Source organism: Macrobrachium rosenbergii, chromosome 3 (assembly GCF_040412425.1).
Source record: "Macrobrachium rosenbergii isolate ZJJX-2024 chromosome 3, ASM4041242v1, whole genome shotgun sequence".
Lineage (NCBI taxonomy): Eukaryota > Metazoa > Arthropoda > Malacostraca > Decapoda > Palaemonidae > Macrobrachium > Macrobrachium rosenbergii.
The window spans coordinates 59,118,491-59,136,017 of record NC_089743.1 but is presented as its reverse complement, the minus strand read 5'-3'; the positions used below and the strand labels follow the sequence as shown (position 1 = coordinate 59,136,017).

The 17,527-nt window shown below is 40.8% G+C and overlaps 1 protein-coding gene across 4 annotated transcripts in view; it reads left to right on the top strand.

The window, feature by feature from the left end:
* Positions 1–17,527, top strand: part of BRWD3 (bromodomain and WD repeat-containing protein) — a 234,317-nt gene that overhangs the window by 128,663 nt on the left and 88,127 nt on the right. For all 4 annotated transcript variants that reach the window (XM_067133568.1, XM_067133553.1, XM_067133545.1 and 1 more), the window contains exon 19: positions 10,682–10,855. In XM_067133568.1, the coding sequence (XP_066989669.1) occupies positions 10,682–10,855 (174 nt within the window). The remainder of the gene's footprint in view (positions 1–10,681; positions 10,856–17,527) is intronic.

Below are 17,527 nucleotides of genomic sequence, written 5' to 3'. Positions count from 1 at the left end.
TTACTACCCCCAGAGCGAGCTCCAAGAAATGGAGTCGTGTATGGTAAAGGGTGAGATTGTCACAATCACGGGACCCTGCCCTATAAAGATTCCCAATGTCAAAAGTCCCAATGAGAGAGGTGCCGATACAAGCCCATGCACTATTCACGGACTGTACACAAGGCAATACTAGCCGCATTCCATTTTAGCAGGCGATTTCATTCACACGTAATTTCGTTGTGCTCCTTATTTTGTGCGTTTGTTGCGCTATATGGCATCCTTTTATGGCATCCTCACAAGGTTCTTCTTCAAAATCTTGAGTACCAGTGTTTTGTTGTTTTTTAGGCGATTGAGGCTCCTTATTTTCCTTTAGTTTAATAATTAAAGGAATTTATAACTCCCGTCTCGATCTCCTCTCTCGGCGTCTCTTGACCTCTCGGTCTTGGGTCGGCATGTTTGTTTTGTGTAATTTATTTGTAATTTTTCTTGTTTGGGATATATTCCCAATTTGTGATTCCTATTTAAGTGGGTTTGATTATTTTTATGTTTGTTCTGTGCCCATTTACTACGAGAAGTGTAGTTTATGCGTTTAGGCTACTTTAGCTTCCCCTCGGCCTATTAAATGGCTTATTGTCATGGCTTTATTATGCCTTAATTTTGTCCCTCACTTCTCTTAGCTTCTAGGAATCTTATTTTCATTAGTATTGTTACGGTTTTTTGCTTTGTTTTTGCAATTTGGTAAATTTTGTGAATTTTGTGTTCCCTTGCTGGTCAAGTGCGGTCCTGCTGTTTAGGCTACGTGGTTCCCCTCGGGCCTATTAAACATTATTATTATGGCTTTATTTTGCCTTATTTTAGACTCTCACTTCTCTAAGCTTATGGGAACATGATTTTCATTGGTACATTTAAGATTATTCTCTTTACGTTTGACCTTGTGCTCGGATGCTTTTGAATTTTGTTGATTATTTTGGATACTTTCATATAACTGGAGGTCGGCCATTTCCCTTCACGTTCATGTCGTGTTGGGACTGCCTATCCTCCTACATGTACCTTTTAGTAATTTTCTGTTATATTATATATTTATTATATATTTATTTTGGGTTGGTTAGTTAGCCTTTATCCCTCTCCTAGGCTTCCTTCCTTTGCATCGCCTCAGTTAGGTTAGCCTAGGGTTAGCTATAGCCTTTTTTCCCTTCGGGAAAAAAACGTTAAGGGGCGATCTCGATCTGTACGTATGAGTTTCATGTCTGCGATCTCGATCTGTACGTATGAGTTTTATGTCTGGTGCTTCCCTTTGTTTGGTTTTGGCTTGGGTATATAGCCTACGTCCACCCTCTCCCTGTTTCGGCTTTTCACTTAGGCTAATGTTCCTGATAGGTTAAGCTGGAATAGCGAGGGTTTACCTGCGTAGCCTATCCTAGTTCAATCCTTCTTTGGGTTGCTTACCAACTATAATTTATTGTATCGAGAAACCCCTTCTTCCCCTTTTACCCAATCCCTTTGCTCTCTCTCCCCTTGGTTCGTTTTCAAGGTTTGTTAACTTACCAAGGCTTGAGAGCATTTTATCCTTATTTTGTGCTGTAGCCTACATCCCCTCCCTCTGCATTGATTGGTTTGTCCTCGGTGTTGAGTGTCTAACCTTATCGGTTGGCACCCCACCTGGACCTAGAGGTGACCGGGAGTGCTCTCCCACTCCTGTTCACACTCCATTTACCTTTCTTTGCTCTCCTGGCCGTAGAGGTTTTTGCCCTTCCTCCCCTTTTCTCTCGCTCTTGTCGTGGCAACACAGCTCACATACCGAGGGAACGTTATGAGGATCTCTGGGCGCCCGGGGAGTGCTGTCCCACCCCTGGTCGCTACTTTGGGTTACCAACCTCCTGGCCTATCCTTCCCTCCCCTTCCTTTTACGTCGACTGTTTCCCTTCGTGGTGCCAGTCCGCACCTCGCTGTTGGGATCTCATACGAGGCCAGTTAGCGTTTTCCACCTAACTGTCTTCTGTTTTATTTACTTTCGGCATTCCCCCTCCATTTTGCTAACTACCTGTTTGGTGTTTCATTATCTTGTTGGGCGCTCTCCTTGCTTACCACTCCGGTGGTTATAGTGTTTAGCGGTCGGTGTTTATCTCCCCCACCGCTATCACTGAGTGCGCCCACTTCCGAACAGTTCATAACCTTCCCACTATATTTGTATCCGTCACATATTTTTAAACATGGTCGCTCCGGAATGTTTCCGTTGACTCTGTTTTTATGTCTATGAGATTTGAACTGTTAGTCCGGTTTTCTCTCCGGTTTACTCCGGGAGTTTTCATGGTCTGACTAGGCTAATGTCGCTGCTACGGTACTCTGCTCCGGCATCCGTTCCAGCATACTCATATCTCATACGCTTTCAGCTGGTTTTGTTAAGTGCAGGAATGCTCCGCTATCCTGCAACAAGCCAGCAGTCACGGAGTCTGTAGTTCCCATTCCGGTGCGCGGTTTGTGTCGGAGAATTAATAGTTTGGCACCCGGATGGTTGTGATGTACGCTATGCTCTCTCCGAGCAGGCTACTTATTGAATCCGTAGGTTTCATATACACCTATCGGTTTTACCTCCGCCAAACTCCGCCTCATATGGCTTATTAATAGTCGCTCCTTCGGTGTTTGAGCTCTCTCCGGGCAAGATTCTTGATGAATCTGTAGGTTTTGTATACACCTATCGGTTTTCCTCCGCCAGACTCCGTCTCATGTGACTTATTAATAGTTGCTCCTCTGGTGTTTGGGGTCCTAATTTTCCCCCTCCTGGAGACTGGCCGCAAGTCTCAGAACTCTTAAGATTCACACCCTCTAGTCCGGGTCAGCAGCTTCGGCGATACGTAGAGAGCGGGAAATTCCTATGTCCTTTCGGTGGACATTTGTAATGTTCCTTTCCCCGGCGCCCAGATCTCAACGTCAGTTGCTGAAGAAGTTGCTGCCCCTTTGACTACCGGGGTCCAAGAGATGACCCGGTCCTCTTAAAATAAATTAGCTATTTTCGGAGGGTTTACTAAAGACGTTGCGGCCTTCAGTCTCGTTCCCGAACCTGTGAACATCGTCCCGGAGCGATAAGTAGGTGCGGGAATAAGTGAGACAAACCTTTTCCGCTTAGCTCGGGAATAAGTGAGACGAACTTTTTCCGCTTAGCTCTCTTCCTTCTTTTGCTTTTTTCCTTTAGGGGATTCGTTTGATCCTCATCCCTTTTGGACGGTTCCTGATCTACCGTCCCTAAGGTGAAATCAGTCAAGAAAGACCTTTTTAAAACCCAGAAGACCCGCTCTCCGGGGCCCCCTCGAGGATGTCACGGATATCTAGTCTGGTGCCGTCTACGAGTTGGGCCTCGTCTTCTGGAAAGGGACACGGCCCAAGCAGAGTAAGGCGGTTACCCCCTCCTTCCTTTGTTGCAGACTCTTTTACGGGTCTCTTTATAAGGAGCTCGACATGAGGGTCATTGACAACTATCAAAACTATCTAACCAACTATCTGCCTCATGGGTCCGTGCTTTCCCTTTCCCAGGAGCTTAAATCCCAAAGGAATTAATCTCAGGATTCATTAACAGCGGATCACCTGCTAAATCCTGCTCCGTTCCGGAATTCTACTCTGTTCCGGACACCTCCCCCCCTTTTCCCCTTTGGTCTGGGGAGCCTTTGGCGCCTAACCCTCTATGCTTCCCAGCATGAAGGTACCCTTCTATCGAGGGTGTGGGCACACGGAGGTTGGCGGAATTGCATTTCTTCCCTTCCGGTCTGGTATCCCCTTATCCGGGTTTTGCCAAACTGGCAGAAGAGCATGGTATCTATCTGACAAGATCCCTAAGGAAACCCTCATCTTCCCTAGGGACTGGGCACAATCGTCTCTGTTGAGAATTGTAACGGAGTGGCAGGCGGAGAATTTCAAGCTCACGCCAGCTAAAGGGGTCTTTACCGTGTTCTCTTTGAGAGACCTGCTTCTACCCCTTGTGCTCCGAATGTAGCCCCTCTTATTAACAGGCTTATTTCGGAAGTAAACCACTGACACATCTCCGGGAGGCAGTTCCCACAGATACGTTCACAGTGATCCTTCTAACCACGGAATACGCTTCTAATTTATTCAGCGTACAGCTCCCTAAGCTTCCGGAGACGATTCCCGGAAGCTGAAAAAGGTGTAAGGACAGGCTTGCCAGGTCCTGGAACTCTTTGACTTTAACGGAAACAATGTCTTTGGTATATAATGGCGGTTCGTTGTTTCGGGTCCTGATAAAATCCCTCTTGTCAGGTTTTCTGCAAGCCCTGTTTAATTTCATCACAGTCCGGATGGACAGCTGAAAACACATCTTTCGGCAGCCACGTTACGCCTTGAGCCTAAAAGGCTTATGAACAGTTTCACCTGGGGAATTAATCTTTTCCCCAGGTGGGCGTTGTTACGGTCTGTCCGGGGCTACTAATGTTAATCAGAGCCTCCGTTCTCGTTGGGGTCTATCCTACAAGCGGAAACAATCTGAACTTGCCGGGCCCTATCCCAAGTCCGGCAAAAAGTTCATGTAGTTCAAGCGCCCCCCTGCTCAGGCAGTGGTGCAGGCTCTTCAGGTTCCTGCCCCTGGACATCCGTCAGCCTCTCACTCCCAGCCTCCACCTCGATGTGTGCTGGTTCAGCCATCACATCAGCCCCTAGTGGCTCCCCATATGTCTCCTGCCTCCCCATATGTCTCGCGGGGCTTTCATTGCTTCATACGAAAACCCAAGGAAAGAATTTTCACTAGGCATTCTGCCAGAGGCACTGAACCTCGGAGTTATCACAGGGGCAGGGAAGCATCCTGCTCCTCTCCGAGAATTTGGGAAGGCAGAGACCCCAGGGGAGGCAAGCAAGCCTCCTCCTAGTGGTATTTCTCAGGTGGGCGGGAGGCTGTATTGTTTTCAGGGCCAGTGGAGCTTCAGTCCCTGGGCCCAGAGTATAGTTATCAAAGGCCTGGGGTGGAGCTGGACTGTTTGTCCCCCTCCCCCAATCCGGTTCTGTCAGTTACCGCCAGGGATCTGGAGGTTTTGTGAAAGGTCTGTTAAGGAAACTGGCATTAAGAAAGCTTGTAATCGCAAGGCAGACTTTTTCAGTCTGCCAAAGAAGTTCCCTTCCACTGGAAAATATTTCCAGGCTTGTCCCGTTTATATTCCTCATTCAATGCGACAAGTCTCGGTTGCTTACAGTCTTGTAGGTTCGGATCCTACTGCACCGTGGAGCCGTAACCACCTCTATAGGCCTTTCCGACGCTTCCTATCACGTCTTAGTTGCAGAAAGGTTCTCTTCCTTCTTGGGATTCAGGCTCGGGAACAAGGGTTCCCCTTCAGGATCATGCCCTCCTCAATGCAGCCCCCAGAATCTTCGGTATTAGAAGGTTATGCTAGCCACATATCTAGTCGCCTGGCTCATTTGGCATCCAGCGTCGAGGATTGCCGGAGAGTGCCGGCCATTATAATCGGCTTTCTGAAGTCTCTGGGCTTCCAAGTACACAGGAAGGGATCCCGCCTGATTCTGGAGGGTAGCCTTCAGTGGTTGTGAAGCCAGTGGAAGTGGAAAGAGATAGCAAGGGCAACCACGCATTTCATCAACACAAGCGTACCTCTCGCCGTGCCCAAGAATAGGTCTTGGGCTCTCTTCAGTTTGCTTCAGTAACGGTTCTCCTTCTGAAGTCAAAGCTGGAGTTTATAAACGGGGTATGGTGGAGTCAGGGACGTGTCTCCCTGATTCCTCCTTTTTGAACAAGGGCCTCCGACCTTGTGCATCAGTCAAGAGCTTATCGAAGTCAGTTCCTCTTCAGCTTCCCCCTCCGGCCTCAGTATTCCACACTGTCACCTCTCTGAGCGGGTGGGGTGGATATTTTTGGCTCCATGATGTACATGGAACTTAGTCGGTCACGTTCCCGGCAGTTCCATATCAATGCTTTGGGGGCTGTGGCAGTCTTCCTGCCCTTGGGAAAACTTCTTCCTCCCAGGAGGATTCATTTATGGCTGGTTCTGAACAACACAGCAGTAGTGCGCTGCGTAAACAAGTGGGTTCGAAGTCGAATCGAATCAATTAGGTTATGGTTCTATCTTCTCCATAGCAAACAGACACAAGTGGCATCTGTCTGCCACCCTGCTCGTAGGGGTCCAAAAGGTCGCTACAGTTTCCCTATCCAGGGCCTCCCCCCTGGTGTCGGAATAGTCCTTAGACGGATCGTCATTCAGGTAGTTTTGCGATCTATTTCCAGACCTAGGAGTAGGTCTGTTTGCAACCTAATTCAGCCACAAACTATCTTGTTGTGTGGCCCCAACCTGGACCCTCTAGCTCTCTCCACGGTCACAGTGTCGTTAGGTTTGAACTGGAAGTTTTTATCTGTTCCCCCGTGAACCTGTTATTTAAGTCCTTCACAAGTTCAGAACATTCAAAGGTCTAGTAACTCCCAACGGGCCGGAAGCCAGCTGGTTTCCACTCCTTCTGGGGTTGAAACCTTCGTGCTCCAGTTCTGACCCGTGCCACGAGTGGTATAAGCTCAGCCTGTGTCAGCCTCCTCAAAGTTCTGGTACCCTGGCTTTGTGGTTTTTGTGAAATTTACAGTTTAGGAAGAAACTGGTATTGGTCCTGTTATTACTGTCTTCCTAGAATCAGACAAGGGATTCTACTCTGCTGCAGTATGGTTCTGCAGTTAAGTAACTAGCACTCTTCACATAGTTTTTGAAGCTACAGTAATGATGCAGCCGCATCGGCCCCGAGGAAAGTGTTTTGTTTAAATCAGGCTCACAGGCCCTTAACTTTCAACCCTAAGTCCTGTGTTCGTCTGAGACCAGTACTCCGTCCACATTCGGTTTCCTGGTCTTTGAGTAATGTATCGGAGTTAGCTTCGGTAACCAACAATCATCTTGTTCTTACCTTTCCTTGTTGGGGAAGACAATAATTTTAATCAGCTTAGCTTCTAGTGCTAGTATTCCTGTACTGTCTGCCCTGTCTAGCGGAACCAACCATTTTGGTTTCCCCCATCAGGGGTAGTGTTGCGAATTCCTCACCCTAACTTTCTTGCTAAAGTTGAAGGTCCTCATTTACGGTGGTCACCTTGGAAAGTACTCCCCTTTCACAAGGTCTGTCTCTGTGCCCAGTTTATTCCTTACAGGCTTATTTAGACAGGACCTCACAATTTTGTCAGGCCCTCTCTTTATTAGAAAAGGGGGGGGGGTTAACTGTCATTGTCATTGTGTCTGCTATTAGGCAGCAAGTTTTGTATTTTCTTAATACAAGCCTCTTCAGGGTCAATTCCAATGCTCATGATATTGAGCAGTGGCCACTTACATTAATTATTTTCATTACATGAATTTCGACCCTTACCAAATGTTCAGGGTTATTCTCCCCTAGTTTTCAACGTCTCTATTTGAAATCTTTAGCAGCTCTTAAATTCCCTAATGTGGCAAGGAACGTTGTCCCTCTCTGATTCCCTTTCTGATTCTTGGTCACTTTCCCCTTCACTGCCTAAGTTATTCCCTTTTAAGCAGTTCATTGTCTTTAATACTATAAGAATGATATTTATTTCTCTGTTATTATTTCACCGGGTGACACGGGACCCGATCCAGAAAAAGGATTTTGACAAAGGAAAAATCTATTTCTGGGGAGGGGCCCGTGTCTCCGTGACCCACCCCTGTTTTTCATTCTCTCCCTCCCATGGTAAACATCATTCTAGTGGGGTGGGTGCTAACATGGAATGCGGCTAGTATTGCCTTGTGTACAGTCCACGAGTAGTGCATGGGCTTGTATCGGCACCTCTCTCGTTGGGACTTTTGACATTGGGAATCTTTATAGGGCAGGGTCCCGTGATTGTGACAATCTCACCCTTTACCATACACGACTCCATTTCTTGGAGCTTGCTCTGGGGGTAGTAACCCCAGCTTTACATTTAGCTTTTCTCTGGTATCTAGCAACGGAATTACCTAGAAATAAGTGCTGAATGGACTTTTTCACCGGGTGACACGGGCCCCTCCCCAGAAATAGATTTTTCCTTTGTCAAAATCCTTTATATATATATATAAAATTTAATGTAGAAAGCTTGCATTACGTATGGACGCAGGAAATTCTACTCAGTAAGAACGTGTCTATGTAAATCAGTAATTAAAAACTAGATAATTTTTATGGTCATACAGAATCACCACCAAATGATGATTACAGCTTTGATGAAAATTCAGTTTCCTCCCAAAGTGAATCTGATTTTATTTAGAAGATGAAGAAATTAGTAGCTATAGCAAATCGGAGGATGATGATATTTTGCTACCAATGGCTAATGTAACAGGAATCAAGCAACAGTCATCTGAATCAAATGTAAGTACTGTATGGCAAGATGCTGTTGTTCTCCCCCAGGAACTTTGTATGTACGAAAAGTTAGAAAGGGGTACAAGAAAGGGGCTTTTGAGCTTCTCAGAACAGCAGTAGTCATTGCCTATATACTATTCAACAAATTTCACACAAACCAATCAATTTCAATTTAAAAATTTTGTGAATCTGTAGTGCTCTCACTTTGAGAGGTAAAGCAACTGAAGATATAAAGACTGGAAAGGAGTTTTCACCCATTGGGGGGAAAAAGACCGGTTCAATTTTGATTGGGTTGGAAGGGTAATGTAGAGAAATAAGGAAAAGATGTAGAGGATGTTATGAGATACTTAGTAAAAATGAAGGAAGCCAAATTGCAGCATGTAAAACCATGGGAGTAAAGAAAGTACGTGGTCAATGTGAAGGCAAGCCACATTCATCATGCTTTGAAAGAATGAGTTCAAATGAGTTCTAATATTACTAGGGTGTGTCTAAAATGTGTCATATTGATATACTCATGGTTTTCAGCCCATAAAAAGTTGATATTTAAAACATTTTTGAATATTGTACTTTTTTGCTTACTTTTCACATGATCGTATTATCATAAATATGAATTTTTTTCCTTTATAATTCGGGAGGGTTGCTTTTATTTTTTTACTTTCATAAAATTCCATTATTAAACTTTGATTTGCATGCATTTTATGGTATTTCTAACCCTTTTATATATTTGTATAAAATGAAAATTGAAAAATCATAAAAATCCAAAATTGTACCACCAGTGGTGCATGTGACCTTTAAGTCTTATTTACAACGTACTACTGATGGTACATATGGCGATTAACGTGTTAACCCCAACGAAAAGAGTAGGAGAACTTCATGTCAAACACTTGAGGGGTTGGGGTCCATAGTCTTCAAATTTGTCCCAGAATTCATAGCTAAGACTCAAATTCCTTCGGTTCCCGATGACAGATTTGAGTCCTTTTTGATCCCCTCCCTGAGAGCTTTTGTTGATAATGATCCAGGGGAGTTACTTTTATGTCCTGTTAGGGATCTGCAAAGCTATCTAAAAAGGATGTAACATCTCAGACCTGAGTGTTGAAGACATTCTGTTAGCATGGGCAGGAACAAGAAAGAGGAGTCCAAAAACACAATCTCCTTTTGGCTATGTGAAGTAATTAAATGTGCATACATCAATTCTTCTAATGCTGATGCCAATACAGTGCATGCAAGAGCTCATGATGTTAGGGGCACTGGCCCTGCCATCGCCTATAGAAAGAACCTGTTGGTTCATAGGTACTGAAGGCTGGTATGTGGGTTTGTCAAACAAACAGGACGTTGCCCATAGGTCCTTTGACACTTTTTCCTTGGATCCGGTGGTGGCCGCTCAACAAGTTGTGTAGCTCATCCAGTGCCCCTAGCAGGACACGTATCTTGCCTAAGATGTTGGTTGTGAAAGTGAGAGTGAATGGTGTGACAGGCCTTCTTTCTTTCTCTTTCTCCTTCTCCTCTTCGAGCAGGCAGGAGAGAGATTTGAGCCTTCATTTGCTGGATCTAGCTAGGTGAAGGTGAGTGAGCACTCATTCTATTCTATTTTCTATATTATGATTGTTCTTACACAATACAAATTCTAGAAATAGAAGCAACTCCTACCTTCTCTTTTACAAGGGGAGAGAGGGATTGACAATAGAAAAAGGTTGTTAGCTACCCTTTGTTTTCTTGTCTCCGACAATTACAGGTTCTGTTCTTCCTAGACACAATGTAGACTGGAGTTTCTGGTGTGTCAAAGCCTGGATATCTGGCTGTTGAGATCTTTCACTTAACAGTTCAGAGGCATATGACTCCTTCCCATGCTCTAACAGTTGAGCAGGAAGTGAGCCCAGGTGAGCCAAACCACCAGGTGGTTCTAAAGCGTACTCTATCCTCCCACATATGTAAAGACCTACAGTTCGTTCTGTATATAAACAGATGACAAATTTTTAGTCAATTTGTATTTTTCAGGAGGTCTTTACGTAAATGGCCCACCTCAAGCCACCCCTCGTACAGTTACCTGGGCTGGAAGGTAACTGGCAACTTATGGTGTGTCCGAAGGAGAGAAGAGGTCAGGCCCTGCCTACTCTCGCTCCCCATTGGCTGATACACTCATGCCACTAAATTTTGTTCTATTTTTAACCAGATCCAGCTGTGCTAGAGAGATTTTCTCCATATGTAAAGACCTCAGGTTTGTTAGTTATGATTAAAAATTTATTTTTTAATTTCCAGTGAAATGTGAATGGCATGTAAACAAAGTATTTTATGTAATAAAAAATATGAATGGTTTTGTAATCTTATTTTCATTTGAGTATCTATTTTTAAATTTTATGCTCTTAAGTATAATAAGTTCGTTGTATTTTAGGTGACAGATTCCGATGCATCATTGATGATGCATGGTGGTTTGGGACAGTGGAAAGACAAGAACCTCATTTACCAGAGTTTCCAGACTCCATGTTCATGTGCTATCGTGTTCTTTGGGATAATGGTGAACAAGAACGCCTAAGCCCATGGGATATGGAAATTATAGATGAAGAAAGTAAGTTAATAGTGTTATCACTTCAAATTGAGGCTAAGTAGTTGGAATATATTAAAGATTTTATATGTAAAAGCTTTAATGTGATTCATTTCATAAATATTTTGTCCTTGAATTAAGGACAAGTTTAAATTTTCACTATATCTTGAGCTTTTGTCCATACAAATACAAACTTTATTATACTTAGCTTAAGCTGTCCAGTAAGCTATGGTGATAGCTACTTATCAGCAAGCAAAAGAAATCTCTACATTGTTCTCTCAGGACAACATTCTTCGTAAGAAGAAACATCAGACATTTACAGTGTCTCATGCTATAGGTGTTGTCTCCATCTTCAGTACCATTCATCTTTTCAGTTTTACCCATTACATTTTTTTTGAAGTCAGTATATGGACTTATTCACCTTGAAGTGAATAAACCCATTAAACAACAACGGGGACAGCCCATAATCCCCCATAAGCAACCTCTCAATGTTGCTAAAACAAAAAATTGTTCATTAATTCAATATTTTTACTGTTATTAATAAAGTTATATATTTTACTTGTAAAGAATGTAATGAAAAACCTAGAAAAGTTTATGCATACCTGATGGATGATGCCGATGTGCTCAGTGGGCTAAAATCTGTGCTTTATTGTGAACCATTGTTGATATCATTGTCAAACTCAAGGCAAAGCTATGCATGAGCTGTGGCAGCAACCTTTTCATCCTTTTCATGGCATTTTATGGCAGTCACCATATTCTCATGGTACAGTACAGTAAACCCCCGTATTCGTGTACTCATGATTCACGGACTCACGTATTCACGGATTTCTCTGTGGAACGTATCTACCCATTATTCACGGAAAATTTACCGATTCAAGGTATTTTTCACTGAGAAATATTCACTAATTACTGTATTTTCATATCATTTTCATGACTAAATGCAATTTTTATGATAAAACTATTAAAATACTCAGGTATAAGCATTTTTAGAGGGTTTTTTGTGTTTGCACTATCAAAATAGGCAGTTCTAAGTGTTTTTAGAGGGGTTTGAAGTATTCGCGAACTTTAGCTATTCGTGGGGGGTGCAGTACACATCCCCCGCAAATAGGGGGGTGTTTACTGTAGTACTAATATTAGTAGTAGAACTTCCTTGAGAGCTAATTATTAAAGTTCAAGTTGAGCACAAATGAGACAGTGCAAGTAAGTGGTATGGTGGCTAGCATTGTGGCATGCTGCTCAGATGTTGCGGGTTTGCGCCTCCCTTGGAGAGCGAAAAATCACTGGCTCTGTATCATGATCAGTTAGACAATGCCAATCACTGACTCTGTATCATGATCAGTTAGACAATGCAAGTAAGTGGTATGGTGGCTAGCATTGTGGCATGCTGCTCAGGTGTTGCGGGTTCGCGCCTCCCTTGGAGAGCGAAAAATCACTGGCTCTGTATCATGATCAGTTACTGCTGCAGTGTGGTATTTGCGGTGGGAGGTTGAAACCAACATTCTTTGGAAGCTTTAATTTCAAATCAGTGGCCCCTGTGCACTTGTTCCACGTAAGTAGGTTTCATCTAATGAAATAGTAATAAATAACCATCAAAAACCAGCACTGCCAAAGGGCCAAATGCTGGAACTATCACAGCCAAGTGTCATGTAAATAACATAGTATTTTTTATACTTTTAGGCTCTAAAATGATTTTATACATTACATTATTTTAGATATTTTAATATTTTTTATGTTTGCATTTTTTACTGCCTAAGCAGCTTAAACCCATGCATGTTGAATTTCATTTTTCTTATTATTTAAAAAAAAAAATGGCAGAAAATATAAAGACATAACAGGTACTGTAATAATACATTGTTGTGATTTGTCTTAATATAGCTAGGATATGCACTTACTGTTAGTAATTTTCATTGTACTGATTTAATATGACAGTAAGAGGCTTTGTGCTGTTGGTCAAAGAAACAACATCTTTAAAATACAGTCGACCCTCGTTAAGATGAACTAATAGGGGGGTCCAGGGTGTCCGTCTTAGCCAATAGTCCAGTTTAACAGGCAGTACCTAAATGTATACCTGTTCCTATAAATACCTATAAATATACTGTATTTTGTTATTTTTATAAAGAGTATGAATAATAAACCAATGTGGAAACATTCGAATTAAACCTCATAGTAAAATGTGAAAAATGAAGAATAAAACATGATAAAAATGATAGAATTCAACTGCATATGTAGATGCCTAGGCTGAGACATGAACGCATAATTGTTAGGTTAAAAGAAGTTGAGTGTCTAAAATGAAAAGTAAGATAATGAAATTTAGATTACAGGTACACAATCCGTTACCCGAAATCCTTGGGTCCAGATGTGTTGCAGTTTTTGGAATTTTTCAGATTTCAGAACTCTGGGATCAGGAGCGTAATCAAACATCACTATTGCAGCAAATTTTTTTCTTTTTTCCTTTTTTCATATTTTTTTTTAGTTATTTATTCATTATAGTTTGTTATTATTTATATTAACCCTTAAACGCCGACTCGATGTACCATACGTCAACTAAAATTGTCTGTTGGGTGCCGAGCGGACATACGGTACGTCGACTACAAAAAATTTCAACCTTCGGTCACCTTTGACTCGACCAAAATGGTCGAAAAACGCAATTGTAAGTTAAAACTCTTACATTCTAGTAATATTCAATCATTTACTTTCATTTTGCAACAAACTGGAAGTCTCTAGCACAATATTTCAATTCATGGTGAATTTTTGAAAAAAACTTTTTCCTTACGTCCATGCCTGTAACTCTGCGAAAATTTCAGAAATTCTTTCGTCATTTTGTCATAATTTTTGCACCGTTTATATTAGCCGTTACATAAAGTTTTATATATGAAAATGTGTGCAATTTCATGTAAAATACAACAAAAAACAACCCATGGTTGTAGCTTTTATCAGTTTGGAAATGTTTTCATATAAATCACGATAAGTGCCAAAATTTCAACCTTCGGTCAACTTTGACTCGACCGAAATGGTCGAAAAACGCAATTGTAAGCTAAAACTCTTACTTTCTAATAATATTCAATCATGTACCTTCATTTTGCAACAAATTGGAAGTCTCTAGCACAATATTTCGATTTATGGTGAATTTTTTAAAAAACTTTTCCCTTACGTCCGCACTCGGTAACTCAGCCGAACATCTCGGAAATTCTTTTGTCATTTTGTCGTAATGTTTGCACCGTTTTATATTAGTCGTTACATAAATTTTTATATATGAAAATGTGTGCAATTTCATGTAGAATACAACAGAAAATAACTCATGGTTGTAGCTTTTATCAGTTTTGAAATATTTTCATATAAATCACGATAAGTGCCAAAATTTCAACCTTTGGTCAACTTTAACTCGACGGAAATGGTAAAAAAACGCAATTGTAAGCTAAAACTCTTACATTCTAGTAATATTTAATCATTTACCTTCATTTTGCAACAAACTGGAAGTCTCTAGCACAGTATTTCGATTTATGGTGAATTTTTGAAAAAAACTTTTTCCTTACGTCCGCGCGCGGTAACTCAACTGAACATCTCTGAAATTCTTTCGTCACTTTGTCGTAATGTTTGCACCGTTTTATATTAGTCGTTACATAAAGTTTTATATATGAAAATGTGTGCATTTTCATGTAGAATGCAACCAAAAATAACTCATGGTTGTAGCTTTTATCAGTTTTGAAATATTTTCATATAAATCAAGATAAATAGAAAAAATTCTACCTTCGGTCAACTTTAACTCGACCGAGATGATCGAAAACTGCAATTGTAAGCTAAAACACTTACAGTCTAGTAATATTCAATCAATTACCTTCATTTTGCAACAAACAGGAAGTCTCTAGCACAATATTTCGATTTATGGTGAATCTTTGAAAAAAAAATTTTTTACGTCCGCGCGTTACGAATTCATGCATCATTTTGTGATAATATTTCCTCTGCGTTGCTTTGATCGTTTTACAATTTGTTATATACCAAAATCATTGCAATTTAGTGTACAATACAAAGAAAAAAAAATAACTCGTTAGCTTTAACCGTTTTACTCACAGTGCGATTTGTATACAATTATATATGAAATTTTTTTTTGTGCTGTCATATATTTCAATATTTATATATGATAATATTTTTTTTCATTTTTGATGGTTGCATACTAAACTTCAGGCAATGACAAAAAAAAAAGGAACCAAAAATGAACTCTTAATCTTGAAAAGTAAGCGTGCTGTGATTTTTTGAAAAAAGCTTTTTTTCCGCTTCGGCACTAACTCCCGAACGCCGCCGGCATACGACAGACACTTTTGTATACAGAGGCTGGGCGTTTAAGGGTTAATATAGTGTTAAATGAATGTGAGATAATTAACATCATCAATAATAAAATAGTGGGACAATTTAGAGCATATGGTCACTAACATTTTGTTTTCAACAAAAACATTCTGTAAAATGCAAAAATATACATAATCAAAATAATTGTAATTTTACCTGTGAATTTTAACAATAAGTAGACTATAAAATACATTTCATCATATCGATCTTGGAGAAGGGTTGTTCTTTATTGTTACTAAGTTGTCATCAGTTTGCAGTCAAACATTTGAGGATGGTCCAGGAACAGGATTTGCAAGTGATGATGGATCACTATGACAGACTCTGTGGGATTTTTCATACCACTATATTAAAGTTAAAATTATTGTTAAATTCTTGTGTTCATGAAGAAAATTATATAAAGCAAATTATGAGTTTTTGTCATCAGCAGTCAAATAATCACAATCATGTCAATGTTCAAACTTAATGCTGTACTGTACACACAATTTGTGATCAAAATGTCTATAAATAGAACACAAGTAGAGGGCTATCATTGGCTAACAGGTCACCAATGCTACCAGCCAGCCAATCAAGTTTTAGCTGTATTCTGCCTGAGAAACATTTTGCTCGTGAAGCTGACGATGACGTAACGATGACAGAAGTGAGTGTGTTTTGAGTACAATACGTAGTTTTTAATAGTGTATGTATTTTACTGATTACGTGAAGAATAGAATGAATTCCTTCTAATTCCTTTGAGTGCAAAATTGTTGGTTCAGAGATTCTTCAGCAACAAAATAATTTTTTTTTGCTTCAGATGATGTTTACTAATTCTGTGTTGACATACCTTCAAAACAAAATTCATCTTGTTAATCTAGTTCCTCGTTGGACAGGTCAGCATAGTTCTCGGCTAGCTCTCTGCGTTCGAGTCTCCGGCCAGCCAATGAAGAATTAGAGGAATTTATTTCTGGTGATAGAAATTCATTTCTCGGTATAATGTGGTTCAGATTCCACAAGCTGTAGGTCCATTGCTAGATAACCAATTGGTTCTTAGCCACGTAAAAAAAGTCTAATCCTTCGGGCCAGCCCTAGGAGAGCTGTTAATCCACTCAGTGGTCTGGTTAAACTAAGGTATACTTAATTTTTATCTCTTTAATCTCCCAAGGATAGAATTAAGCTGCATAGAGGGAACTGGCAATTTCTCTCTCTCTCTCATATGTCATTTGCTACGTAAACACAAGTATTGTTCAGTAACTCGGCTTTTGTCATCGTAAAGTTTACCTCTTGTCATGTCTTTTCTTTCCTAAAAACACAAAATATTGTACTGTAGCTACCAGTAAGGCAGCAGTTAGGTAAAACTTAATGCTCAGTGATTGGCTACTGTACTTCCTACCCTTCCAGACGATAGCGTGTCGCAATGACTGTACGTACTGTGCACAAGTTAAATCACAAGTTAAAAGCATTTTAGTTTAGTACAGAATAAATACAGAACAGTGCAGTATATATAAAATAGAAATATAAATGAAAAGTTTTTTATTTACTTTTGGTATATAAGAAGGAAAACGGTATGCGACAAGCAGAGGAACAGTAACTATCTTAAATCGTGGACGAACATTATCTATTTTAAATAGGCTGCCCCCCCTTTTGTGTCTGCCTTATCCAATATTCGGATTAACAGGGTCCGGTTTAACGAGGGTTGACTGTAATGTGATACACCAGACTGGTCATGTGCCTACTCTGTATTGCATGAATGAAAGTGTTTATCATTATTTATGCTTCACAGTCAAGTTTCCCCCCTAAGGTAACAGAAGTGTTCAACCTCTTCTAAGACCTGCCCTTTACCACAAGATGGTTTTCTACTTCTCTGTCCCCATTTGAAGACGTATAGAGCTGGAATACTTGATGTGCTTGAGTGAGAGGAAACTTTCATGTCAAACTTGACGTCATGTCTCAACAGATTTACAACTTAACTCTTTAGCTGTGATATACCAGGGAGGAAACTAGTTACTTAAAAATGTCAGGTAACATAACATGAAAAAATTAAAATGCAAAGTATTCTTTTCTATGTACATTATGAAGCTGGCAAGGCTATTTCCTTTCCAGATGTTGCCATATTGTCCTTCAAGATTTTTATTTGTTCCAAGGGCATTGCTCAGAGTAGGAAGAGGTTTGCCTTCCTTTGTAATCCCCCCATTTATCTTTTTGGTATATTTGACTGGAGGTTTGGAGGCCACACGCCTGTGTGTTTTATCCTCATGCTGTCCTAAGAAGTGACGTTCAGTTAAGCCATCTGTTTTCCACCAGTGTGACAATGTTTTGTCATTTTTATGTAGTAGGAGTATTGCCTTCAAGTAATTCTCTGACTACTACTTTTGTAAATTT